General features: G+C 39.8%; 1 protein-coding gene across 1 annotated transcript; it reads right to left on the bottom strand.

The window, feature by feature from the left end:
* Positions 1 to 105: 105 nt before the first annotated feature.
* Positions 106 to 26844, bottom strand: LOC117495675 (phthiocerol synthesis polyketide synthase type I PpsD-like). Its single transcript, XM_034147111.1, has 7 exons — positions 26762 to 26844; positions 8924 to 8996; positions 8330 to 8483; positions 7421 to 7581; positions 7052 to 7258; positions 6705 to 6886; positions 106 to 6555 (listed from the first exon to the last, which is right to left on the bottom strand). Exons 2-7 carry the CDS (start codon positions 8979 to 8981, stop codon positions 994 to 996), a joined length of 6324 nt encoding a protein of 2107 aa, XP_034003002.1. The 5' UTR covers positions 8982 to 8996; positions 26762 to 26844; the 3' UTR covers positions 106 to 993.

Genomic DNA, 26844 nt, shown 5'->3' with positions numbered 1-26844 from the left:
TAGGACTTCATGATCCAATTTGGAGCCAGTCCCTGCCAGTTGTGTAACATTGTTATTGTGTAATCTGCTTAAAGAGTATTTGATTAAAAAAAAAACACTATCAGGTGCATAGAAAATTGTCATTTTATTTTATTGTGTTATGAAGCAAAAACATTAGATGTGTTGCAAAGACAACATGTAAAAACGTATTGTTAGAACATTTTGAAACCACATTATGGTCATTAAAAATTGCTATGAAGTGAAAAATGTTTTACACAAGATGCAATACAAAATATATGCTTTTCCAAAACTCCTCATAATACTTGTGCAGCCAAATGATTTAGGAGTTCCTTAATGATTATAAATTAATGAAAAAAATACTATACTGACATCATACTTTACAGTTTTCATTTTATTTGCATGTATGTCCTCCTTGAACACAATTTTGTTGTTCAACAATACAAGGCTCAGTATTTATAGATGCCCTCAATTAAACATTTATAAGACATGCAAGAATACAGTATCACACGTTTTGTTCCATCAATATCATAAAGGAGATTATTAATCAGAATCTTTGAGCCGGCTGTGATAAAAACTTGCCATGAGCTGTGAGAGATGAGGGAATGTAAAACAGCGGCAAAATTAAGTTACACTTGTACTATATATGCAGTCTGAACATTTACATGTTTTTACATAAATAAGTGTGCATTTTATTGTAATGCTGACTGTTTACAAGTTTACATCATGAACATATCACTAAACAGAAAGGGTAAAAGAAAGTAACCCTTCTACATCTTCAAAAAAGAGTAAAATAAGACAAAGAAAGTGAGTAAAATAAGACAATGTATAACAAATATAAAAAAAAAAGAAAAGCAAAGTTCAGTAGGAATGTGCATTGTTTTTTCAATGGCTATTATAAGCCTCATATTAAATCCAATAACATTTTCAGGTATTCCTGTGTTATGATGGTCTAATAACTGATTGTCTAGAATTCTGTGTCTGCATTTGACATTTTTACAATCTGGTGGAAACATTACTAATGCTTCTAATGGGAATAGGCTCCAAGTTATCACTGGAACCTTCACCTTCACCTTCACCTTTACCTTCACTCAGTAGAGAAACTAACGTTGAGAAAGTAGCATTTGGATCCAACAGTTTCACCAAAGGCACATTCACGCCTCTCTCCTGAAAGATGAGATTCTGCAGAGTCATGGCCTGCATGGAGTCAATGCCTAAAGATGAAAGAGGTGATTCATCTTTCAGCTCGCTTTTATCCATGCCGATGGTCTCACAAATCAGAGACACAACATAATCTTTTGGTGACACTGTTTGAGTTTGTTTGGTTTGAGAATCTGTCTCTTTGGATTTTTGGATAGCCTCCTCTGCCAATGCAGACATGCGCATGGTCAAGGCCGCATTTTGTGAGAGGATGTTGAACCTCATGTTTCTGAAGTGAAACTTGCAAACCGCCTGTTGGGGTAGATTGAGCACAAGGCATTGCTCCAGGCTTTTATGAATCTCAGCCACATCCAACACCATCATCCCCTTTGCCTCAAGAAACCGCTGGACATGTTCCTTGTTCAAGAGGAGGCCAAGGTTTAGGGCTCCCCAGTTGATGGACTGCCCAGGCAGCCCGATTTTGCGCCGGTATTGACAGAACATGTCGAGGAATGTGTTGGCTGCTGCATAGTTTGTTTGTGATGCGTTTCCCAGAAAAGCTGAGATGGAGGAGTAACACACAAAGTAATCCAGTTGACAGTGCTTTGTTGCATGATGCAAATTCAGTGCACCATTGACTTTGGGTTTGAGTACTTTCTCAAAAAGAGATCTGTTGAGGGACTCAATCAGCCCATCATCCAAGACAACTGCACTGTGAAACACTCCTTTGATTGGACAACCAGAGAATTTCTGGCCTACGGTGTTGATAACCTTGTGCACACACTCAGACACAGATATGTCACACTGCATGGAAGTGATGCAGTTTCCACACTGTTTCTCCATATTGTGTATCTCTTGCTCCACATCTGGTGTGGGCTTGCTCCTAGAGAGTATGACAACATACTCACCCCCTCTTTGTGAAATGAACTTGACGGTTTCAAACCCCAGACCAGAAAGACCGCCTGCCACTATGTACACTGCCCTCTTTCGGAAAAGCTGTTTTTTTGTTGGCAGCAAGGGAATGTCAGACGGCGTACTGCTGCCATCTTTTTCCAAAACCACAACAGCCAGTTTCTTTGAGTTGAAGTATGATTGTGGTGTCTCTGACTTAAGGATCTCAATGCTTTCAGATTGGACATTCTGATAAGTATAGCTTTCAAGGGAAAATGTCCTGTTCAAGTTCAAGGATTTTAACCAACGATAGATGTAAGGCCTTTGTGCACTCAAGGATCCCTTTTGCAAAATGACAGGCATCTGAATTGTCTGAACATGAACACTGTCCTTAACACTTTGGATCACATCCTGAGCAAGCAAACACTGCATCTGGGATTCACAGATCAAGACAACATGTTGTATACCTGGAAAGTTGCATATGTTAGCAATCAGTGATTCATCAAACGGAGGCAGGATGACAAAAACATCCATTTGATTGACATTTACAAAAGAGCCATTGCACTGTGTGCCAACAATCACTTTCCAGCCTGACTTGTAAGCAGTGAGTGCCAAGACTTTCATCAGAGCAGAATCAGGCACAGAGGATATGATTCCCAGATTATGTTTGGCTCTTGACAAGGCTCGATGAAGGATCTCCCATGCTAGCACAAAGTAGGAAACACAAGGTGTCTTTTGAAGAAATGGGAACTGCTTGATGCTGTAGCACACATCCTCTGGAACTCTGACCTTGCTGGCTGCTACCACAGGATAACAGGAAGCAACCTGGTCTCCCACTTTCAATTTCCTGACATCTTTTCCGACTGCTGTAATAGTACCACTGAAATCAAGCGCCAGTAGCTTGTGTTTCTGTGATGAGTGTTTGTTCCAGTACAGCGTCTGGCCAAAATTCAGATGTGATGCACTGACAGGGAAGTAATCTGGCGAATGAGCACATATCTTACTTGGCCGAATTTCAACTGATCTGTCCCTAACTGCCTCGGGGTCTCCCTTACAGTGAATGGCACTCAAGTGGGTCATATTATGTGCCTCATCTGTCTGAAGGATGCAGGGCTCTGACATTGTAGAAGTAAACCTGCCCACTGAACTGTCCATGATTTCAGGTGGAGTGCGGACAATAGAAGGTTTCAGAATCTGCCCATCTTTTACCACCAACTCTGGGTACTTGCTGCAAGGATGTGATCTTAGGACTTCAGACAGAGCTGCAATGTCCTTGGCAGAGGTGCTGCTGATATCAATCAGCTGAAAGGAAAGTTCTGGTATCTCTGCAGCAATTGACCTCGTCATGCCAGCGAGAGCAAAACCTGGACTTATGTGGTCCACTGTGATATCAGATGAACAGTAGGTGACTGCTCTGATGGAGTTTGGAAAGTGAGTTTGCTTTAACTCAAGGACTATTTGGCGGAAAGTCTCCAAGCAGCTCGCCAAATTCTGCAAGACAACATCAGCTGACAGTGAAGTCAGGTCTTCTTTGCCCCACAAAAATAAGACCTCATCGAAGTTGTTCTCAATGTCGGTAATATTAAGATTGGCCAGGAGTGTAGGAAACCCATTGCTCAAGATGTCTTTTGCATGTTTGAAGGGAACGTATATAGACTTCAAGTCCAAATATTGTTGCAGGCCTTTTGAGATCCCTTTACTGTCGGCAAAGACCAATGCCTTAGGAGGAGAAGCAGATGTGACACCTTCAGGGATGACACTAAAGGCATTATGGTAGAAATACTCCTCAACCACATGAGAGCGACTACCAAGGTACTTGATTATCACGTGCTTCACCTCAACCAGCACTTTCCCTTGTTTATCTGCAAAGCAGCCACATATCTCAAAATGATCTTTGCCCACATCAATTGCTCTCAGATACACAACCATCTCATCTTGCAAAGGTTCGAACACTGTCAAACTTCCTATTTTGGCAGGAAATCCTGGTCTACCAGTAAAGATGTGCTCCACTGTAATTGGGAGAAGCTGCATCAGAAAATCCAGAACAACAGGATGGATGTAGTAGTCATGCAACTGAGACCGCAGTTCTTCTGGAACAGTGACATTTGCAAAAGCCTCCTTGAGATCTTCTCCATAGTGCACATCCCACTTATTCTTGAAGATGTCTCCATACTGAAAGCCTCCTTGAGAGAGATACCCATAAAACTCCTCAGAGCTCACTACTGATTTGCATCTTTTGTAGATGGAGCTTAATGAAATGCACTGTTCCTCAATCAGCCTCTCTTTCTTTGAAACCACTGTGCCTGATGCATACATTGCTGATGGAGAGAGAACCATGAACTTAGTGTCTTCCTCCCTTTTTTCTAGTTGCACCTTAATTTCAGGTGAATTCTGGCTTAAAACGAAAGGACTGTGGAAATTGACACTGACCTGTAGTGAGCAGAGCGGTACTTTTGGTTTGGCACTGGCCATGAATGCGGCTAAACCCAACTCAGCATAGAAGGACCCAGGAATTATGGGTATGTTGTTGTGCTTGTGCTCTTTCAGGTAGAAAGAAGACTCAGACATCAGATCACAACTGAAAATGTTACTTTCACTCCCTGTCTGACAGAGCACAGGGTGATTGCTCACTGTGTTCTTCTGTGCTGCTCCAATGATAACATCCCTGTCCGAACAATCAAACTGGTATTTTGGAATAGGCAGTGGCATCGTCTCATATCCTCTGTAGAAGGTGTCCCAATTTACTTGAACACCTAGTTCAAACAGATTAGAAACAACAGACAGTAGTGTTTCATGATCTTTTTCTGGCTGCACAGAGGCAAGGACAGATGTGTCATTCCCCAGAGATTCCATGATGTTTCTCTGTAGTGCCCTTCTTGGCCCTATCTCTACAAACACTACATTCTTCTTGCCTTTGGTTGCTGAGTTCACTGCCTGCTCAAAAGCTACTGGCTCACGAATGTTCCTCGCCCAGTACTCCCCTTTGCAGAAATCCCCATGCTGGACTTCCTTGCCAGTCACTGTTGAGAACAACTCTGTGTCAAGATCATTGACCTTTAACGAGCCAATTGTCTCCTCGATTTCTTGCAGAATCGGGTCCATCATGTGGCTGTGGTAAGCAGCAGGAACGTCCAAAACACGGAGGAACAGATTCTGACTGTTAGCTGAGGTGCTTAGCTCTTTATGGATGCTCTCAATTGCATCTGCATCACCTGAGAGGGTGCAGGACTGCGAACTGTTGAAAGCAGCCAGGCAAACTTTACCAGAGTAACAAGGGAGAAGAGCAGTTACCTCTGATATAGCCATGTTGCTGATCACAAGCATCTTTCCCCCAGTGACTCTGTTCTGGAGAGTGCTGCGAAAATAGATGACTTTTACTGCATCCTCAAGAGACAAGAGGCCAGAACAGTGAGCAGCGGCAACCTCGCCAACCGAGTGTCCAAGTATTGCATCGGGCTTGACACCCCAGTACCTGAGTAGGGTAGTAATGCCAACTTGGATAGCAAAGAGGAGTGGTTGGATAACATGTGGCTTGTTGAAGTCACTACCCTCAATCTCACTCTCAAGTGTGTCCAAAATGTTAGTTTTACTCAGTCTTTGGAAGAGTTTTCCAATCTCTTTGATCTTACCCCTGAACACAGGCTCATGTTTAAGTAGCTGTTTGCACATGCCATGGTAAGTGACACCATTTCCGCAAAACACAAACACTAGCCTTGGATCTGAAAGGGAAGGGCGAACATTTTTGCTTAAAGTGGCACTTAACTTTTCCTTAAGCTCAACTTTGGATGAAACAATGATGGCCTTTCTGTATTTATGTTTTAGATGGCTCCTTCTGCAAGCTGATGTGTACAACAGCGAATCTACATCAAGTTCACTATCTGCATCTAGCTGTTTAATGGTGTCTTCTGTCATCAGAGTAAGAGATTTTGGTGAATTTGCCGACATGACAAAATACTTTTTCTGTTTCCCACCATTTCTCTGCTCAATGTGTGATTGCTTGTGCTGTTTGACAATGGCGTGTGCATTGGTACCCCCAAAGCCAAAGTTATTAACTCCTGCAATTCTTGGACCTAAGGCTTCCCATTTTTCTGATTCCTTAGGAACTTTAATGTTCAGGGCTTTAGCATCTACACTGGTGGTCTCCTCAGAATAGAAAACTGAGGGGCAAATTGTTTCATGCTTCATCATGAGGAGAACCTTAATGAGTCCGGCCACTCCCGCTGCAGATTCTGTATGTCCAATGTTGCTCTTCACAGAGCCAATCCGCAGTATCTCTGAACCAGGAGGTTTGGCTTTAGCAATGACATTTGAGATGCTTCCTGCCTCTGTTGGATCTCCAACTGGGGTTCCTGTCCCATGTGCCTCTATGTACTGGACATTCACAAGGTCAGACTCTGAGTAGATTCTGCGCAGGAGTTCTTCTTGTTGTGTCATGGATGGTTTGGTGATTGGGGAAACTGAGTGTCCATCTTGGTTAACGGCTGTTTTGCTGATGATTCCCCAGATATGGTCATGGTCTTGTATAGCCTGTAAAGCAAAAACAAGAAAAGAAACAACAAGAGTATGTAATATGGAATAAAATGTGTGTTGTTTAATGTTTAAAATAAACCAGTTACTGGAAAAATAAAAAGATAGAAATTACATTGTTCAACTTTTATGACTCTTCATATTCTTACCTTTTTCAGCGGCTTCAGCAGAACAACTCCGCAGCCCTCCCCTCTACCATAACCATCTGCTTTGTTGGAGAAGGGTTTGCTGGTCCCTTCAGGTGAGATCATCTTGGCCTTGCTGAGAGCAACAAACACTCTTGGCTCTATAATATAGTTGACTCCCCCACAAACAGCCATTTCACAATCGTCTGATGAAATAAAACACGTTGCATAATCTCAAACAATAATATTTGAAAGCCCTCATTAAATAGTATCTTTGCAATTAAACCCACAACGCTACAGATTTCCATCAACTGTACCTTACAGGCTGCTCTAAAAAGTCTCATTAATATTAGTTGGACTACTATACAGACCTTGTTTAATGGATTGACAGGCAAGATGAAGAGCCACAAGAGATGATGAGCAGGCACAGTCTAGAGACAGTGAGGGCCCAGTGAAGTTGAAGATGTAGGACACTCTGTTTGCAGCAATACTCATAGCAAGGCCTGTGCCAGTCCAGTGGTTGATCACACTTGGGTGCACGTGTGCAGTATTTGTCTCATAATCTCTGTTCATGATGCCTACAATAGAAGTCACATTAAACTGATAAGAAACGTGCATAACATAACCTAGTGGTTATTGCATGGAGAATATTCAAAGAAAAGTGGTAACGTCTGATGGAAATATTAAACAAAACTAAATTAAAAAAAGATTTCCCTGGCAAAATAGTTTTAGCGACTTACCGAAATACACTCCAGTCCTGGTCCCACTGGCCTTCTCCATAGGGATTCCGGCATTTTCCAATGCCCTGTAGACACACTGAAGGAGCTGTTTTTGTTGAGGGTCCATCGTTTCCACTTCACTGTCACTGATGCCAAATAATCTGTGGTCAAATTCATTGAACCTGAAAACATTTAAAATCATTAAATACAATTCATAATTTATTACTTTTATTGCCTGAAGTGAAACTTCTTTGCTGGTGATAACCATACTTTAACATGTATGCTCTTCACAGGGAGAGATCTTTTTTAGGAAGATGCATTACAAAAAGAAGGGGGTTTCTACACACAACCTTGTTTGTTGTGTGCAAAGACCCCCTTCCAAAGTTTTAAGGTGGTCCAGAGTCCCTTCTTCATTTTTAGTGATCCAAAATCCCTTCAATAACAAGTTACACAGTCTATATTTAATCAGATTTAACATTGTCTTTTTTACTTTATTAGAAGTTTATATTAAGGGGAATATATATATATATATATATGACAGCACATTGAGCTTGGACTGTATATTATATTACGGAAATGACTACACTTTGTTTCTCATGGCAAGTTCAATACAATTGTCAGTTAAGGCCTTTATATAGATTTAGAATAGATCCGGCATCGACCCGGAATCTGGAATTAATACAAAATCAGTGACATCATCAACATCTGAGTTCACAGTTTAATAGACATTTCAACAACCAAGGACACCTTAAATTAAGGGCCACAAAGAAATGACACCCCTGTTTTAAATTTACCCCATACAAATAAAAAGTATTATAATAAGCCTCAACTAAGCTGGTACAACATTACAGAGATACCTTTATTAATAGGGAAAACATGTTATTTCATCATTTTATTTAAATTTGAAAAGATCCTTTATAAACAGCATACCCATTGATAAGTGCAGCCTTGGCTGTGCGGGATTTACCCGCCTTGTTGTCATCAGGGTCATACCAGCTGGATATGTCAAATCTCTCTTTGGGAATTGGCCCAGAACAGTTTCTCCCCTCCACCAGAACCTTCCAGAAATTGTCAAGTCCTTCTCCTGTTTGAAAAGATATATGTCATACTTTGGTAACATAAATTGTAGTAGGTAGTTAAGGAGAACAATTCCCACTGTCAATTGAATTATGCTCTTGGTTTGCAAGACAAAGTTATGTTGAAATGTGTAGGAATTGCTTTGTGAACTAATAAAAAAAAAAAAAATGAAATTACATTTGAATACAATAAAAAAAAAAAAAGATTTTGGGAATTAATTTCACCAGCTCTGATGGTCTTTAAGGGGTTGTATGTCTCAGGTAAAACTATTTTTATTCTGTTTATTTCTAAAACAATCTTTTATTGTAACCATATGCAGCTTCTTTTATGTTTTTTGAATAACTACACTCACAGTGATATTGTCAATTTGTCTTAACACACAAATGGAACATCTGTGAATGTAATATTAAATAACACAAAAAACGATCACAAATTCAAAGTACTTACCCCCTGGAAAATTGCATCCAATGCCTACCACGGCAATAGCGTCTTCAGCTTCTTCCATTCTGACTGTACATCACTGAGGAAGACAAAAATCCCAAATCTTTACTGCATCATCAACATCAACATCTCTGCTGCTTGCAGGCAGCATCACATCCAGAAAGTCAATGTATTTAGCATTCTTGCAAACTGTTTAATTAGTCCCGTTTCGTCATGCACCGGTGCATCCTTACATCCATTCTGTTGCCTTTTCCCCCCAGTGATGGTATCACTGCCGGATTTGCGTTTTATTAAATATTAAGGATTTATTGTATACGTGGCCATGGAGATGAAGGACTTTGTCAAGGTTTGTCAAGATTGCGGACCCAAAAGCAGTATAAATAAGGAGGCAGGTAAGGGGATGTACATGAAGGCGAGCTTTTAATAAAATAAAAAGCTGTTTCAATACAAAAACGACAGGAGCAGGCAAGGGGGAACAAATGGGAAAGTAACACACACAAAAAACCGGGAACACAGGAGGACAGACCAGGGAAATCCAGAGCACGAGGAACAGGAACCAAACCACCATAAAACAACAACGAACTGACAAGGGACACAAGGGCAAGCAAGACTAAATACACAAGGGTAATCACAAGACAAGACACAGCTGGAGAGGGGAGGTGAAACACAGCAGGGGCAACAGGTGAACACAATCAGACAATCAGACAGGAGGGAAAACACAGACAGGAAGCAAATGCAGACATGAGACTGTGGCCGTTTCTCAATTCCGAGGATATTGGCTTCCAAGCCAATATTTCAAGGATGCTACGTCATCGAGTGCCTCCGAAGGACTGTTCCAATCTCCAGCATACTTGGAATTCCACGAGGCCGCGTCCTTGGTTTGGGGGAAATTTCGAGGCTGCACATGGGTAGACTTCGCGTCCTTAAAATCCCCACAATGCTTTGCGCACGGACCAATTTCCCCAAATCTGTGGCGGAAAATGTAAGGCGGGGCCTCTCATATGACGCACACCTGCACACTTGTTAGCCTGTTCCATTCTTCTTCGTTTTCCGAAGCCGTGGCTTGGAAGCATACTTGCTTCGTTTCTGAAGGAAGTGACTTGGAAGTACGCGACTACCAAGCCAGCATCCTCGAGATTGAGAAACGGCCAGGGGGTGTTTCTCAATCTCGAGTAAAGCTGCTCCAGAGCCACTATTTCAAGCATACTACGTCATCGAGTGCCGCCGAAGTACTGTTCCAATGTCCAGCATACTTGGAATTCTACCGAGCCCGGCGTACTTCGTTTGGAGAAATTTCGAGGCTGCACATGTGTAGACTCCGCGGTCTTAAAATGCTTTGCGCACGGACCAATTTCCCCAAATCTCCGACCGCTACCCCCCAGGTCAATAGTGGTACATTTCCTGCAATTCGACACGAAAGAAGTAATTCTTAAGAAAGCATGACAGAAGAAAATTAGTGTAGGGGGCAAACGCATATTCTTTGACCACGACTATGCAACCGCAGTGGTCCAGAAAAGAAAGTAATATCTGGGCATCAAGGAGGTATTGAAGGACAAAGGAATACGTTTCCAGACACCACTCGCTAAAATACGCATTTATTGGGAAGCCGGAGTGAAGACCTATGACGACACCATAGACGCCGCCAGGGACATGAGGGAGAGGGGACTCGAGATGGCAACGAGTCAGGGGAAAAGAAGGAAGACACGACTCAGCGCGCCGAGCGAGAGAAATGCTGCAAAAATGGAAAGCGTAGGACTGTTTTGCTTGAATAACTTTCATTGAGGATTGGGGAAATATACAGGCTTTTTTTTTTAAATGTATTGGATACCAACGGAGAGAGGTAGGCCAGTGTTAATGTTGGACATGCCTAGACAGCACGTAACCCCACGAGTTGGGTATAGTAAGTAAGTAAGTCAAGTTTATTTATAAAGCGCTTTTCACAGACAAAGTCACAAAGTGCTTGACAAAACAATAAGACATCCACATAGGAGGCGTACAATGATCAATGAACCCACATGTTAAGAAGTCATAAAAGCACCAGAGCATAATTAAGACACAATAAAAACACAATAAAACAAAACTTACAAATGAAATTTAAAACAAACAAAATAAAAACATAGTATTAAATGGAATAAGATCAAGCACACCGGTTACCCAAACACCTGCCCAAACAGGAATGTCTTTAAAATAGTTTTAAAAGAGTCAACAGACTCCGCAGACCGTAGATGAGCAGGCAGAGCATTCCATAATTTAGGAGCCACTGCTGCGAACACTCGATCACCGCGGGTGGGTACGTGGGACAGACAGTACATTTTGCCTGTGAGACCTGAGTGGGCGGGCTGATGTATAAGTGTGAATTAAGTCGGCCACATAAGCAGGAGTCTGACCGTGCAAAGCTCTGTTGGTGAGAGTGAGGATTTTGAACTTAATCCTATAAGCTACAGGGAGCCAGTGAAGTGATCTGAGTATTGGGGTAATGTGGGACCATTTGTTTGACCGGGAGAGAAGTCTTGCAGCTGCATTCTGGACTGACTGCAGACTCAAGTCTCAAGTCTAGAGAGGGGCCCTCTTACGAGAGGATTTCCCCTGCACCCACCAATGGGGATTGGGGATGTTAGAGTTAGTTTTATGTGTATGTGTGTTTTGTTAACGACTGTTTAGCCCAGAGCTTCGAGGGAGCATACCAGAAGAATAACCTACCAATACACATACATGGTTAACACTAAGATACTGTCGCTAAATGTGAATGGTCTTAACATACCAAAGAAGAGAGAAAAGGTTATGACAAAGTTGAAAAAGGAAAATGTGCAAATTATATTCCTCCAAGAGACTCATTTAACATATTTGGAACATGGGAAATTAAAGAGATATGGTTATAGACGCTCATATTACAGCTCCTATAAAGAAGGTCACAGAAGGGGAGTTGCAACGTTAATATCAAACAAAATCCAATTTGATTATGATAAGGAAATCAGGGACAAGGAAGGAAGGTACATTATAGTGAAGGGCAGAATAGAAAATGAACCTATAACATTGATAAATGTTTATGCCCCTCCCGAAAGCGATAAATATTTTTTTAAATCTTTGTTTAATATTATAGCTGCTGAATCGAAGGGAATCTTAATCTGTGGGGGAGATTTTAATGTGATTTGGAACCATAATATAGACATGACTAGTCTCAAAAGAACCAAATCGCAGTTATCTAGATTTGTAAACTTGTCATTAGGTGAGATGAGAATGATTGGCATATGGAGAGAGTTACACCTACAGGAAATTGGGATTACACTCATTATTCAGCAGCACATAAAGTCCATACAAGGATAGATGACTTTCTTATGAATAAGACTGATATATACAGAGTGAAGGAATGTAGGATAGGAGGGGCAGACCTGTCAGACCATAACCCATTATATTTAGAAATATATCTTAATAGTTGGAGACGAAATACAGTCTGGAGACTTAATGTAGGACTATTAAACTGTGGACAGAGAAAGATTAGGATGAAGGCAGAAATTCAGAGATATGTAGAAGAGAACGACAATGTCGTTCCCAACAATATTTTGGGATGCCATGAAGGTGGTCATTAGGGGGAGGTTGATAGCGGAAACAGCATATATGAAAAAGGTTAAGTCAGAAACATTTGGAAAGTGTACGGAAAAATTAAGAGAATTGGAGAGGGAACATCAGACTACGGAGGATGCAATGGTATTGGGACAAATAGAGTTGGTGAAGGCAGAGATAAATGATCTATTACTGGATGAAGTCGAGAAAAGGAACAGATATATGAAACAAAGCTATTATGAAACGGGCCCGAGGGCCACAAAATTATTGGCAAAACGAATACGCAAACAGCAAGCAATTAGTCATATACATAAAATTAGAGACCCTTATACAAACGAGTTATAATGCATACCAGAAAATATAGAGAACATTTTTCTGGGATACTACAAAGATTTATATTCACAACCTCCATCTGCAACAGAAGAAGAAATTAGAACCTTTCTAAATTCACTGGATTTAGCATCAATTGGCAGTTTACAAAATGATACATTAACAGCTGATATTACATTAAAAGAGGTTATAGATGCAATAAATACGTTAAAAAATAACAAGTCTCCAGGTAGCGATGGATACCCTGCAGAATGGTATAAGCTGTTTAGAGATTGAATGGCACCGATACTCCTGGCATCCTTCAATTGGACTCTCCAAAATAATAAGATGCCGCCATCATGGACTGAAGCAATCATATCAGTCATTCCAAAACCGGGAAGAGATAAGGAATTCTGTGGGAACTATAGGCCTATTTTGATATTAAATGTAGACTACAAAATCTGTACAACCATTATTTCTAAACGATTGAGTACCTTCATAGACGATTTAATAGAAGACCAAACAGGATTTTTGAGGGAACGTCAGACCCAGGACAATATCAGGAGGACACTGCATATACTGTATTAGAACAAGCAAAAATGACAAAACAAGATACTTTATTGGTAAGCATAGACGCAGAAAAAGCATTCGATCGGGTGAATTGGGCTTTTTTGTATACAGTGTTAGAATGACTAGGATTCAATAATAAATCAATACAATGCATAAAAACACTGTATCAACGACCTACTGCTAGAATTAAAATAAATGGAAACTTATCTGATAGATTTGGCTTACAGAGATCGACTAGACAAGGTTACTGCCTGTCGCCAGCTCTGTTTGCCCTATTCATTGAGCCTCTAGCTCAAGCAATCCGCCAAAAAGAGGGAATTACAGGAGTGGTGGTGAATGGTAGTGAACACAAGGTGGGGCTATTTGCTGATGACGTAGTGGCATTCCTCGAGCAACCAAATACATCACTCCCAGTACTGATGAGGCTACTAGAATCATATGGTCATCTCTCAGGATATAAGATTCATGTCTCAAAAACACAGGTACTTGCTCTTAACTATACTCCATCAACAGAGATCAAAGAATTGTTTAATTTAAATTCGAATCTAAAGAAAATCAAATATTTGGGGATATACATCACTAAAGGAACATCTAAATTATTCAAAGCAAATTATGGCAAGATCAATGAGGAGATTCAAAAAGATATAGACAGATGGTCAACTCTACCACTGGATTTTAGTTCAAGAATTGAGACAGTCAGGATGAATATATTACCCAAGCTTCTATACCTATTTCAGTCCCTACCAATAAATGTTGCTCAAACTCAATTCACAAATTGGGATAGGACAATATCTAGGTTTATTTGAGGAGGTAAAAAACCCAGAGTCAGATATAAAACCCTCCAACTCCCAAAAGATAAAGGGGGTATGGGCCTCCTGAATCTGAAAGAATACTTCTATGCTGCCCAGTTGAGATACATAGTTTGCTGGTGTAAACCAGATTATACAGCTAAGTGGAAATAAATGGAAAGAGCATTAGGAGAATACCCTATTCAGAGTATTATAGGAGATAAGGACACATACAAAAAAAAAGAAAATCATATGGATTCAATTACATTATTCACACTGGAGTTATGGTTTAAAATAGTAAAACTTCACAAAATACAAGAAGACATAAATATACTGAAATGGGTAGAATTTGACAGTAACTTTGTACCAGCAAGACAAGATGAAGGTTTCAAACGGTGCGTGACCAAGGGAATCACAGCATGGTGCACTTTGGAGAAGAAAGGGGAACTAGAGAGTTTTCAGGATATGAAAGATAAATACGATTTACGGAAACATGACTTCTATAGATATCTACAACTAAGGGATTATTATAGAAGACACATCAGGAGAACACCCTCCAAGGACGTGAATGAAGAGATTCAGACTATAATCAATTCGTATGGAGGAAAAAAAAGTAAGACTATATCTGCACTAACAATGAACAAATATTCAACCACGTATATAAAAGAAAAATGGGAATCACAATTCAACACGAAAATTGAAAATAATGAATGGCAAAACATGTGGAGAATACACCAATCATCCACCAGTTCGCGGATATGGAGGGAGTTCTCTTGGAAAAATCGGATCCGTTTTTTTATAACACCCAAGGTTAAAAACAGATCATTCACATGTATTTTGGAAATGTCACAAAATAACAACGTTTTGAGGAATGGTTCATAAAGTAGTACAAAAGATAATCGGATATGATTTCCCCAAGAGTTTTATGATTCTTTATTTGGGTAATTTTACGGAAAATGATATACAACCAAGAGATAGATGTTTAGTTAAAGTGTTGTTGATAGCCGGCAAGAAAGCCATCACAAGGAAATGGGGGCAAGTGGATATCCCTACCCAAGGACAATGGATGGAGATAGTAGAGGAAATCTACATTTTTTTTTTTCATTTCATTTCATTTCAAACCTTTATTTATCCAGGTTGTATCCCATTGAGATCATTGACCTCTTTTTCAAGGGAGACCTGCTCAAGTAGGTTCCACATGAAACATTAAAAACATAAACAGAACAACAAAAGGACATCATACATTAGCATTACAGGGATTACAATTTACATAACTATCCACATGCACAGGTACCAACAGCTTCCGATTGAGTAGCATCCAACCGAGCTTTAAAAACATTGAGTGGCACCAGATTGCTCAGTTTCCATTTTAATTGCAGACTATTCCAGGACAGTGGAGCTGCGCATCTAAATGCTATCTTCCCTAAGACAGTCCTAGCAGTTGGCACATTTAATAAAACCATAGCATGCGATCTCATGCAGTAGCCACTTACAATTCGCCGTGAGATCAGGGAGCAGATGTAGGATGGAAGTTTCCCTAACATGGCTTTATATATAAAAATGTACCAGTGACTGAGCCTCCGTGCAGTTAGTGAAGGCAGACCAGCCCTTGCATACAGGGTACAGTGATGGGTTAATGCTTTACAGTTTGTCACAAATCTCAGTGCACTGTGATACGCAGCATCTAACTTGACCAGGCAATTGGCAGGTGCATTCATATAATCAAATCACCATAGTCCAGCACAGGTAAAAAGGTCACAGTGACTAGCCTTTTTCTGGCCTCGAGCGAGAAACAGGACTTGTTCCTGTAAAAGAAACCTAGCCTAACCCTCAGTTTTTTAAGCAGGTTATTGACATGACATTTAAAAGTGAGACAATCATCAAGCCAGATACCAAGGTATTTGTAACAGGCAACCACTTCAAGTTTTATTCCTTGCGTAGTTAAAATATCTAAAACAGGCTCTGGTGTCTTTTTGGCTTTTGAAAAGAGCATTACCTTGGTTTTATCCACATTTAAAAGAAGCTTAAGCACTGAGAGCTGAGTCTGAATAATGTTAAAAGCAGCTTGCAATTCAACACCAGCCTCCTTAATGGAGGGACCTGCACAGTACATAACGGTATCGTCCGCATAAAAATGTAAGGTTGCTCCATCGACATTTTCACCTAAACTATTGATGTAGATGGAGAATAAAAGTGGACCTAAAACAGAACCTTGAGGAACACCATTAGTAATGTTTAACCACTCAGAAGACAGCCCATCAAAATGAACACATTGGGACCTTTCAGAGAGGTAGTTCACAAACCACCCCACTGCATGGCTGGATATGCCAATACTGAGTAGCCTCTGCTTTAAGATGCGATGATCGACGGTATCAAACGCTTTGGAAAGGTCAATAAATAGAGCTGCACAGCTCTGCTTATTATCTAAAATACTCGCCACATCATTCACCACTTTCATTGTGGCAGTGATGGTGCTATGTTGCTTTCTGAAGCCTGACTGATGTTTAGACAGGATGTCATTTGTACATAAAAACACCTTTACCTGCTCACTCACTAGGCGTTCAAGAACCTTAGCCAGAACTGATAATTTCGAGATGGGCCTATAGTTATTTAAAACAGTTGCCTCCCCTCCTTTCAGCAAAGGCAGGACATACGCTGACTTCCACAATTTTGGAATTGTGTTTGTGCTGAGGGAGAGGTTAAAAAGAGTAGTGAGAGGTGGAGCAATAAAATCTGCAGCTATCTTTAAAAAGAAAGGTTCTACATTGTCCGGGCCAGCCGGTTTCTTAGGATCTAACTTGGTTAAAGCTTCACGAACAACATCAACAGTAAAAGGAGTAAAACTAAAAGGGTTTTCCAAAAGACGTTTTTCAGAGTCACAGACTGTGGTGTTCACAGAAGCAGAGTTTGTCACAGAATCAATTTTAAAAGGGAAAGTGTAATAAATATGTTTAAAAGACTCAAATGTATAATTACAAATATTGTGTTTTATTTTGAAAGTTCATGGTTGAAAGAGGAAGTAGTGTTCGTGAATAGAGAGGCGAAGTCCCTCCCTTTCCGGTGAATGAGACCTTATTTCGGAAAAATGATGTATTGAAGTCAATGGCGAGAGAAAAGTTATCTTTCGATCCCGTTTGAATTGTGCCACGAATTGCACATATGATGTTTGTCAATTTAAAAGATAATTTTGCGAGTAAAAACTTTTTTTTTTTGACAAAAAACTGTGAAGTAAGACTTTAAGACCACAATGAAACACGTCCAGAAGAATGTCATGCAAAGCTGCCTGCCTGCCTGGCTTCCTTCCATTCTCCCGGAACGGCCTGATCTTTTTAATGTTCAATGTTAACCATTTGTGCAGATAGCATGAAGTAGAAAAGATCGCCGATGCTAGTGTAGCGTTTGTGTAAGCATGTCTCTTAAACGGTGTATTATAGACAACCCGGTATCACGGCAAGACGTGAACATGTGACGATCTACCATGCTGGGAGACGTGAATATGTCACGGTTTCGTCCCTTCAAACGTGACAGTTACACGGTATTGTTAACATGGCCCAACCAGTGGAGAAATACCCGGAAGTGCCAAGGAAATGGTCTACCGCGCCTATTGGTCGGTTTTTATTGTCAAAATGAGATGTTTTTAATTTATTTTTTAATCATCACACTTGATTTCGCCGATTTTCTTGTTGCCCTAGCTGGTCGACACCTCTTTTAGCAGAAACAAAGGCTACATTAATGTATTAAATCGATGTTAATCCATGTGTGTGGAGGTGTGGATGTGGAATTAACGGACGTGACGTTGTGCGATTGCGTTGCCCTGGCAACGCAATTTACAAACTCTTCAACTACAACCCTAATTATATTTAAAAACATTTTAGAAGGCCTCACGAAATACTTTAATGTAAATTCAAATGTAAATGTGAAGGGATGTGTGTAATGTGGTGATTGACATTATTCACCCACGGATCTATGGGTTGGGGGTATTGTTCCGCACGGACATTTTAGTTAACTGGACTCCTGTTGATGTGAAATCTGAAAACATTTTTTTTTAAATAAAATAATACTTTATTCCGAGTTTGCTTGCTTTTCTCTTTGGAGGTCATCACATAACGGCATTGTAATACACGGTTCGGCTGCATTAAATATGACATATCTGCCGTAGTTCTGTATTTATAGAGCCCTGATGAGAAGACTTCTGGACAAACAGGAAGCACTGCCGCCAAAACTGAAAACGTGACGTGGATCATAATATATTCAGCAATTAAACAACATCTTACATTTCTTTTCACACAATACGTCTCCTTGCAGTATCAATACTAATTCGGCTGACTTTTATATTTGATCCAATTGGTAGATAGGTTATATTTACACCATAACGGTGCACAGCTGATATAAAATGACTTGTCATTTTTAAAGATATTACTGATTTTCTTTGAATATAAGAATGTAAATACTGAGTTGAGAGAATAGTCAGGGGATTTGGGTGATGGGAGACACATCTATGGATTCAGAATTTCAATAGCTTACTGTTAAATGACGGATATACCTTTCTGTCTGTGATGTTTTACAAATCAGATATTAGAAGTAAAACATGTGAAATTATATTGCAATTTTCTGTACAATTATGTGAAAACATGAATAAAACTACACATCTTCAGATGTTATACATACACAAGTGTCCTACACTAATAATACAAAGTTATTATGGCTGTGTGTGTACAGTACCTTGTGTGCACCGCCTAGTGGTTAAAGCACGTTATTGAATTAGTTGTGTATGATATGTCAATGAACCTTAGAAAATCTTGAAATCTTGAAAGGGATATGCAAAATAGCCATTATATACAGTCTTTAATTAACTATTAGTAGAGAATAACGAGTAATGAATATACTTTATAGGGATCTGCAGATAAATGTTTAGTCTTCTCAAGCAGCAACTATCAAATATCTCTCCTGATTGTTGGCACTTGACAATCACCTTTCCCTGAATTTTACTCAGGTGTAACTAAAGCCTGATTTAAGGGTTGTTTATATTTCACATCATTAATCAGAATCTGCAAAGTAACTAAAATAAATGTAGTGGAGTAAAAATACCAGGTTAACCTCTGAATTGTAGTGGAGTAGAATTGCTGTTTTGTTTAGTAATGGAATAGACCTGGAATAAAGGTTTTGACAAGACCTGGTGTAACAATAATCAAAAAGGACATTAAAAGAGCTCCAGATGTTAATGATCTAAACAAAACAGCACACCTGAAATGTATATTTAAATACTTTATTAAGGGCAGTGAATTCGTTTTTTCTGTATGTTTTTCAAATCAGTACAGTAAGTAAGTGTCATAGACAGTGTTACATTGCTATTATTATCCTTAAAATATATGTAAAACAAAAACCACTTATGATCTTTTTATTTGAGTGGTTTACTAATGACAGTTAATTCTGTTTTTGCTATTGATGGTTTCATTTTTATGAAAAATAATAAAATAATAAAATTCAATAACGTGCTTTAAAGGTGGGGTAGGTAAGTTTGAGAAACCGGCTCGAGATACACTTTTTGTTATATTCCATGGAATGCTCTTAACATCCCTATAGCAATGAATATCTTAAGTGCTTTGACAAAAAATCCATACAAAAATGTCATCTGTGGAAGCCGTAATACTGTAAAAAGTACGACCAATCATTTTAGCCAGGCCGGCTAAAATAACTGGATGGCCTACCTGCCTGTCAGCCTTCCATCTGTGCACAAACTTATCTCGTGCCCTCATTGGTCATGTGCGCGTTCGTGTGTGTTGGAGGAGGGGCTCTATAAGGAAGTGGCAGATTTTCTCCGGTTGTGTATTTTCAAATTCTAGCGATCTCGAGCCGGTTTCTCAAACTTACCTACCCCACCTTTAACCACTAGATGTGCCTTTCTATCAGCTGTGCACCGTTATGGTGTAAATACAGCCTATCTACCAATTAGATCAAATATAAAAGTCAGCCGAATTAGTATTGATACTTCAAGGAGACGTATTGTGTGAAAAGAAATGTAAGATGTTGTTTAATTGCTGATATATTTATGATCCACGTCACGTTTTCAGTTTTGGCGGCAGTGCTTCCTGTTTGTCCAGAAGTCTTCTCATCAGGGCTCTATAAATACAGAACTACGGCAGATATGTCATATTTAATGCAGCCGAACCGTGTATTACAATGCCGTTATGTGATGACCTCCAAAGAGAAAAGCAAGCAAACTCGTATGTAAGTATTATTTTATTTAAAAAAAATGTTTTCAGATTTCACATCAACAGGAGTCCGGTTAACTAAAATGTCCGTGCGGAACAATACCCCCAACCCATAGATCCGTGGGTGAATAATGTCAATCACCACATTACACACATCCCTTCACATTTACATTTGAATTTACATTAAAGTATTTCGTGAGGCCTTCTAAAATGTTTTTAAATATAATTAGGGTTGTAGTTGAAGAGTTTGTAAATTGCGTTGCCAGGGCAACGCAATCGCACAACGTCACGTCCGTTAATTCCACATCCACACCTCCACACACATGGATTAACATCGATTTAATACATTAATGTAGCCTTTGTTTCTGCTAAAAGAGGTGTCGACCAGCTAGGGCAACAAGAAAATCGGCGAAATCGAGTGTGATGATTAAAAAATAAATTAAAAACATCTAATTTTGACAATAAAAACCGACCAATAGGCGCGGTAGACCATTTGCTTGGCACTTCCGGGTATTTCTCCACTGGTTGGGCCATGTTAACAATACCGTGTAACTGTCACGTTTGAAGGGACGAAACCGTGACATATTCACGTCTCCCAGCATGGTAGATCGTCACATGTTCACGTCTTGCCGTGATACCGGGTTGATTATAGAATGATCACACCGGTGTGACAGTACTCTTCAGGGTACTCTTACTGTTTAACATTTTGGTTTACTTAAAGGTGGGGTAGGTAATTCACTTCAGAAACACTTTTTGTTATATTCCATGGAATGCTCTTAACATCCCGATAGCAATGAATATATTAAATGCTTTGACAATAAATACATGAAAAGAAGCCGTAGCGCTGTAAAAAGCCCCGACCAATCATTTTAGCCGGCCCGGCTAAAATAACTGGATGGCCTACCTGCCTGTCAGCCTTCCATCTGTGCACAAACTTATCTCGTGCCCTCATTGGTCATGTGCACGTTCTTGTGTGTTGGAGGAGGGGCTCTGTAAGGAAGTCTGAAGGAAGAGGCAGATTTTTTCCGGTTGTGTACTTTCAAATTCTAGCACACTCGAGCTGGTTTCTCCATTCTTACCTACCCTACCTTTAATGTTACTTCATGTTAAGGCTAATAAAAATGACATGGCTAAGGCTGTAATGCTAACTAAGGTGCTTGCTACTAGCTAGTTAAATAACTTGATCCAGCCACTCCTGGGGCCTCATTTATAAACGGTGCGTACGCACAAAAGATGGCGTACGCCAGTTTCTAAGCACTGTTTGCGATTTATAAAAAACTAACTTGACGGGAAAATGTGCGGTCCTCCACGCGAACTCTGACCCATGCATACGCACTAAGCACAAAAACGGGAGAGACGAGAAACTGCGACACCCTTGGCAGAAGGAAGAATGGAGAGAAATATGTGGAAATAATACCATAAATAGAATGTTACCTCTCATTTATCATATATGAAGAATTAATTTTCACAAATTGATTAAAGTCAATCTTAAAATTATTTAACAAACGCCTGTTTGAGACTCCTCAGTGCACACAAAAACATAACTTGGAGAAATAAATAAATACGGAAATGTTATTGATCACCCCTCGATTATGTTCTCTTGTTAAGAAATGTATTCTCATAAATGATGCGGTAAACAGGACAGAATTACTTTAAACTGACGCCGTTTTGCATTTATATAGGTTGTATAGATACGAGCATGGTTTTATATACAGTACTATCATGTTTAATCATGTTTTATGCCGTTCGCCAATAGCCTACTTGATAAGTCGCTCGTAAAACACAGGAAGTATGGAAACTAAGAACATTATATGTGGTAAATTGTACAGCTAATATAACAGAACACATTAGTTGTATTTCCTTTAACTGGTGGATTATGGATATATAGTTGCTGATCGACAGCTGGAACACAAACCACCAAATACAAAAAAATAATTCTGATCCAGTCGTCATGACTCCACTCCGGAGGGATTCCCCGATCATTTCGTTTCTCATTAAGGGGGTGTCTCCTGTCCCCGGTACAAACACACTGCCTGAGGAAGGTTAGGCTATGTGTATTTTTTTTGTCATTAACCTTTTTCGGACCACTTATTTATTTATTTTGGTGACGATCCGACCTCCATGCTGCTACTCTGGTTCAAACTGCATCCACCAAACAATATGATTTATCTCGACCTCCCCAAAATAACCTAAATCTGACACGGTGTGAGATGTCTTTTTTAGCTGTTCTGTCGTCATTTCCTGCGATCTTCTTCATGCAGTCAGTTAAAATGAATGAATGAATGGGCGTTTCTTTTACTATTTATAGGCAAATATGGGCGTTATGTGAAGCCCGCAAAAGCTGCGCCGCATTTCAAGTTGATTGTGATTTATAAAGGGAAACCGGCGTAGGATGTGCCGTACGCAAGTCCTGTGCCGGTACGCAGTCTTTTATGAATCGAAAAGTGTCGGTGCGTATTTATTTGCTTTGTCCTACGTAAGCAACCTTCCCACGCCAATCCTACGCAAGGCTTTATAAATGAGGCCCCAGGTCCTTTCATCAGACGGGAAGCAAAAGAACGAGCAAGACCCATTGCTGGTATGATTACAACCTGGTACAAAGCACACAGGCATCTTGTTAAAGTTATCTTATCTTAGCTATCTCTTATATTTAGTGGAGGAAAACAATTATGACATCAGTTATGACATCACTTACGCGACTCTGGGATTTGTAGTCTTTCTAGTTGCGTATTTTTCATAGTCTTATATTTCAACAGTTTTACGACAAACTGACTTTTTTTTTAAGATTGACAAACATCATATGTCTAATTCATGGCACAATTCAAACGGGATCGAAATATACGTTTTCTCTCATACATAATTTTTCCGAAATAAGGTCCCATGAGGTCCACCGGAAAGGGAGGGACTTCGCCTCTCTATAAGGGAAATACTGGTCACTGATTGGTTCAGGTGGGCAGGTTCAGGTTCGCAGGAAGCGAGTGAATGCGAGAGAGAGTGTGCGTTAGAGTTGTGACTTGACTGACAAAGTCGCGGCACAGAGTGAATAAAGTTGAAAGTGTATAGCAAATAAGTATGTAGTTAGTGTTTTAAGATTATCAACTCGACAGTCTTCATATGGATTACTTTTCAATGCCCGACTGTTTTGGACGTAATATGGTCGGTGTTTACATTAGCATCGCTAACACTCAGAGCTAACCTGTACTGGAGAGCATGTGTGCGAAGAAGCAGGAAATAAAAAGGAACTCACCATGTGGTATAACCGGCAAGAGAGAAAGCCTTTGAGCTCCATACTGTTTCAGAAATAATCCTTGATAATCCATGATATGGCGTTTCATCACGGCAGTATTTAGTTTAGACAGTAGCTGCTGGGTCCCGCATGAGCTCAGCCCCCTCCTTTTTAATTTGTTCTAAAATATATATATTTTTAAAGCTTTATACCCAAAATCAGCACTTTTGAAACAGGAAGTGAAATAGAGGGATATGAGGCATGACTAGAATGGGTGATCTGTTTGGTATGTTGAGCAAAACACTTCATAGACATGTTTTTTATATATTTGTATATCTGAGACCTATGCTATTGCCTAAAAATAGCATGATAGGTGCACTTCAAGGTATCACTCTGGTTTTATTGCTCATTTGAGTGAAGAGGACAAATAGTTGGGATTTTCCACGCTCTCAAGCGTCACATCAGGCCTGCAGCGTGAGGGGTTTTATTTCATTTTATTTGCCGGCTTGTGTGTGTGTGTGCTGTGTGAGTGTGGGCCCACTGAGGTGTGTGTGAATTTGATTTAAAGGTGACCTGAAATATATTGATATGATAATAATTTCCAGTTAAAGGGATTATTAATCTGACATTATTGAAGGTACATTTAAGCACTGTATATTTCATGTTGTTTGTTCACAAGTGTACAGTAAATAATTGAGATCTCTATTTCTTAAACTGATTCCAGTGTGATATTTGTTGTTTTCCTTTAATAGAGGTATTTAAACTAATGTGCTAAAGGTAAGTGACATTGTGCTCAACTCATTTAAATATACATTTTTATTATATGTGGCTCAGCTACATTGTTCAGTGTGTATATTTTATAGCAGAGTAGACATAACCTAATACTAGTGAAGTTACAGTATTTAAAAGGGACTCAAGACAACAAAAAGGGTACATTTGTAAAATATAAACAGGATAACTTTAGAGAAATAAGACAACAATACCTTATGTATTCTTTATTGTAAATTAGATTTATTGAGTTAACGAACTCAGGGCCCTTCCCTGATTAAACTAAGGAATAACTGGGCTACAAACACAAAGAACACACACATTTGAAAAGTCATATTCCATTTTATGCAAAACGCGATATCCGTATGTAGGCCTACTACAGCGTCTCCAGCACTTTCGAGTGGTCTCGTGTGAACGGACACGTTTCTGGTGCCTTTTGCGTGTGGACGGAAGACTTTTTTGATAACGATTGCGGTCCGTTTGCGTTATCGTCCTCGTGTGGCTCCAGCCTAAGGTATACATAACATACCTGATGTGGAAAAGTTACTCGTGGATGGGGCTACAGAGCTACTAGAAAGACAGTCGTAAACGGTGCATTTCTCCGTCTGAATGTGGTACACTTTTGCAAGATGTTTAGATAAATTGCTTGTGTTACCGCCCTTACATGCTAAACTTTTATTGCACTTTTGGCAACGAGCATTGTCCACATCGAGACGGGTAAAGTTTAACCACACCTTGGAGCGCTTTCTCTCTGCCATCTCCGCCGTCTGTGTGTTGCATGCATGTAGCAGCCGCGTGTGTGTAGGGGGGCTGCCCCGCCCCCTTGCACACAGACGGGGGAGAGAGAGACCTCTCGTCTGGATTGGAAAGATCGAAAATACATCACAGATGCATTTTGTAGTCGTATTTTGTATATTAGAAACGGAGTTGGCGAAACTAAAACTGCAATATAATGTTTAAGTAGCAATAATACATATGACATATTTTTGTTAAATTTCTCCAGGCCTACCGATAAAAAGACCGATAACATTGGAGCTTAACCGTACCATGGTCTTTAATAATTCAGCCCCAGGGCCCATTTAATACCGGGGCTCGGTACCCATCCCTAGGTGTGAGTGACTTAAAGCACTTTTCAGAAAAAACAAAAAATCATGAACAAACTAGAGTCCGGATAATGCTATGTGACTAGCCATGTTTGGGAAAGTAAACACAGCTGCCAACTCAATGAAGGCTACAGGGGTTCCCAACCTTTATTGTGCCAAGGACCGGTAGATACATTAAAAAAAAATCACGGACCGGTTGTCAATTTTAACTGATTTTAATATTTACTCACCACCAGCAGGTAGCAACAGAGGCTAATTGTATGTAACAGCCTGAACAAATACTAGAACAATATGCATCCAAAACATATTAACAAAGTTTAAAAAAGAACCGGTGTTGTTTTTTAGAAAACCCAAAAACCGACGTTATTCAGTTTTTAAACCAAAACGGGAAAACAGATAAATCAACGTTTTGGTTTTGTTTGTATGATTTACGGATAATCCAGTGAATGCTAGAAAAACGAGGGGAAGGCGCATTATGAAGGAGATGTCCAGTCGCCAGGGTGTGTGTGTGTGTGTGTGTGTGTGTGTGTGTGTGTGTGTGTGTGTGTGTGTGTGTGTGTGTGTGTGTGACACTGGCATTTGTTTTCAGAAGATATTATGATAGTGTCGTTCGTTCCGGTGCACTCCCGACAGCATTTAGCACTACATCGAGATTAAGATTAAACTAATTTATTTTGCGAACAGCCGCATATATGCCGGTGTCGGACAGACACAAACACAGGATGTATGATTACCCAGAAGAGCATCAGCAGGGGCGCCGTTTGCCGAAGTTCGATAAAATCGGTCCAAAGCAACGACAACATGAAACCCCCTTTAATTTACTGCAATGACATGTCGGGAAACCCCCCCAAGGGGGCCCCATGCATAGCGCGCTGTCAAAAGTCGAATGCGCTAGAAGTTTCACTTCTAGGAAAGACTACAACAGTATGGCACCACTATAAAAAAATCCCAAATGAATAAGAAGTTAATAAAAACTAACTCTATTTGACAAAATAAATAAAGAGTGAGATCAAATGTAAAGTGTAGCCTGTTATACAAACAATGAAGTGCCCAAATGAAACACTTGCTGCAGTGACTGAGTGGAATTCTAAAACAATCAGTGTCATTTTTTATCGCCCTGGATATATGTTAGAACACCTGATTTACAAAAAATGCACTGGTGGGGTGGGGTTGTTTTTGGCCTCACAACATTCCAGTGACTACATTGTACATACATATACTGTATACATATTGACTGGATTAAAACAGGTGCAACTTTAAATAAAATATTAATTATATTGCAAAATTATTTGAAATATATGCCTTACCGTATGGTACACCTGCAACTTTGATACTCAGCAAGAAAGTTGAACTTCTTTGCTGCGCTGTTGTATGGGTTCAGACTTTAAAG

This window comes from Trematomus bernacchii, unplaced genomic scaffold (genome assembly GCF_902827165.1).
Source record: "Trematomus bernacchii unplaced genomic scaffold, fTreBer1.1, whole genome shotgun sequence".
In the NCBI taxonomy this organism is placed as follows: Eukaryota; Metazoa; Chordata; class Actinopteri; order Perciformes; family Nototheniidae; genus Trematomus; species Trematomus bernacchii.
This window is presented reverse-complemented; position numbering and strand designations above follow the sequence as displayed.

Bases quoted from the DNA above. Each gene is read 5' to 3' on its own strand.
- LOC117495675 (XM_034147111.1), bottom strand. From the start codon at position 8,981: ATGGAAGAAGCTGAAGACGCTATTGCCGTGGTAGGCATTGGATGCAAT. The intron at 7,259-7,420 runs GTAAGTCGCTAA...CTTCTATTGTAG, and splicing joins CAGGACTGGAGTGTATTTCG to GCATCATGAACAGAGATTAT. The intron at 6,556-6,704 runs GTAAGAATATGA...TTTGCTTTACAG, and splicing joins TGCTGAAGCCGCTGAAAAAG to GCTATACAAGACCATGACCA.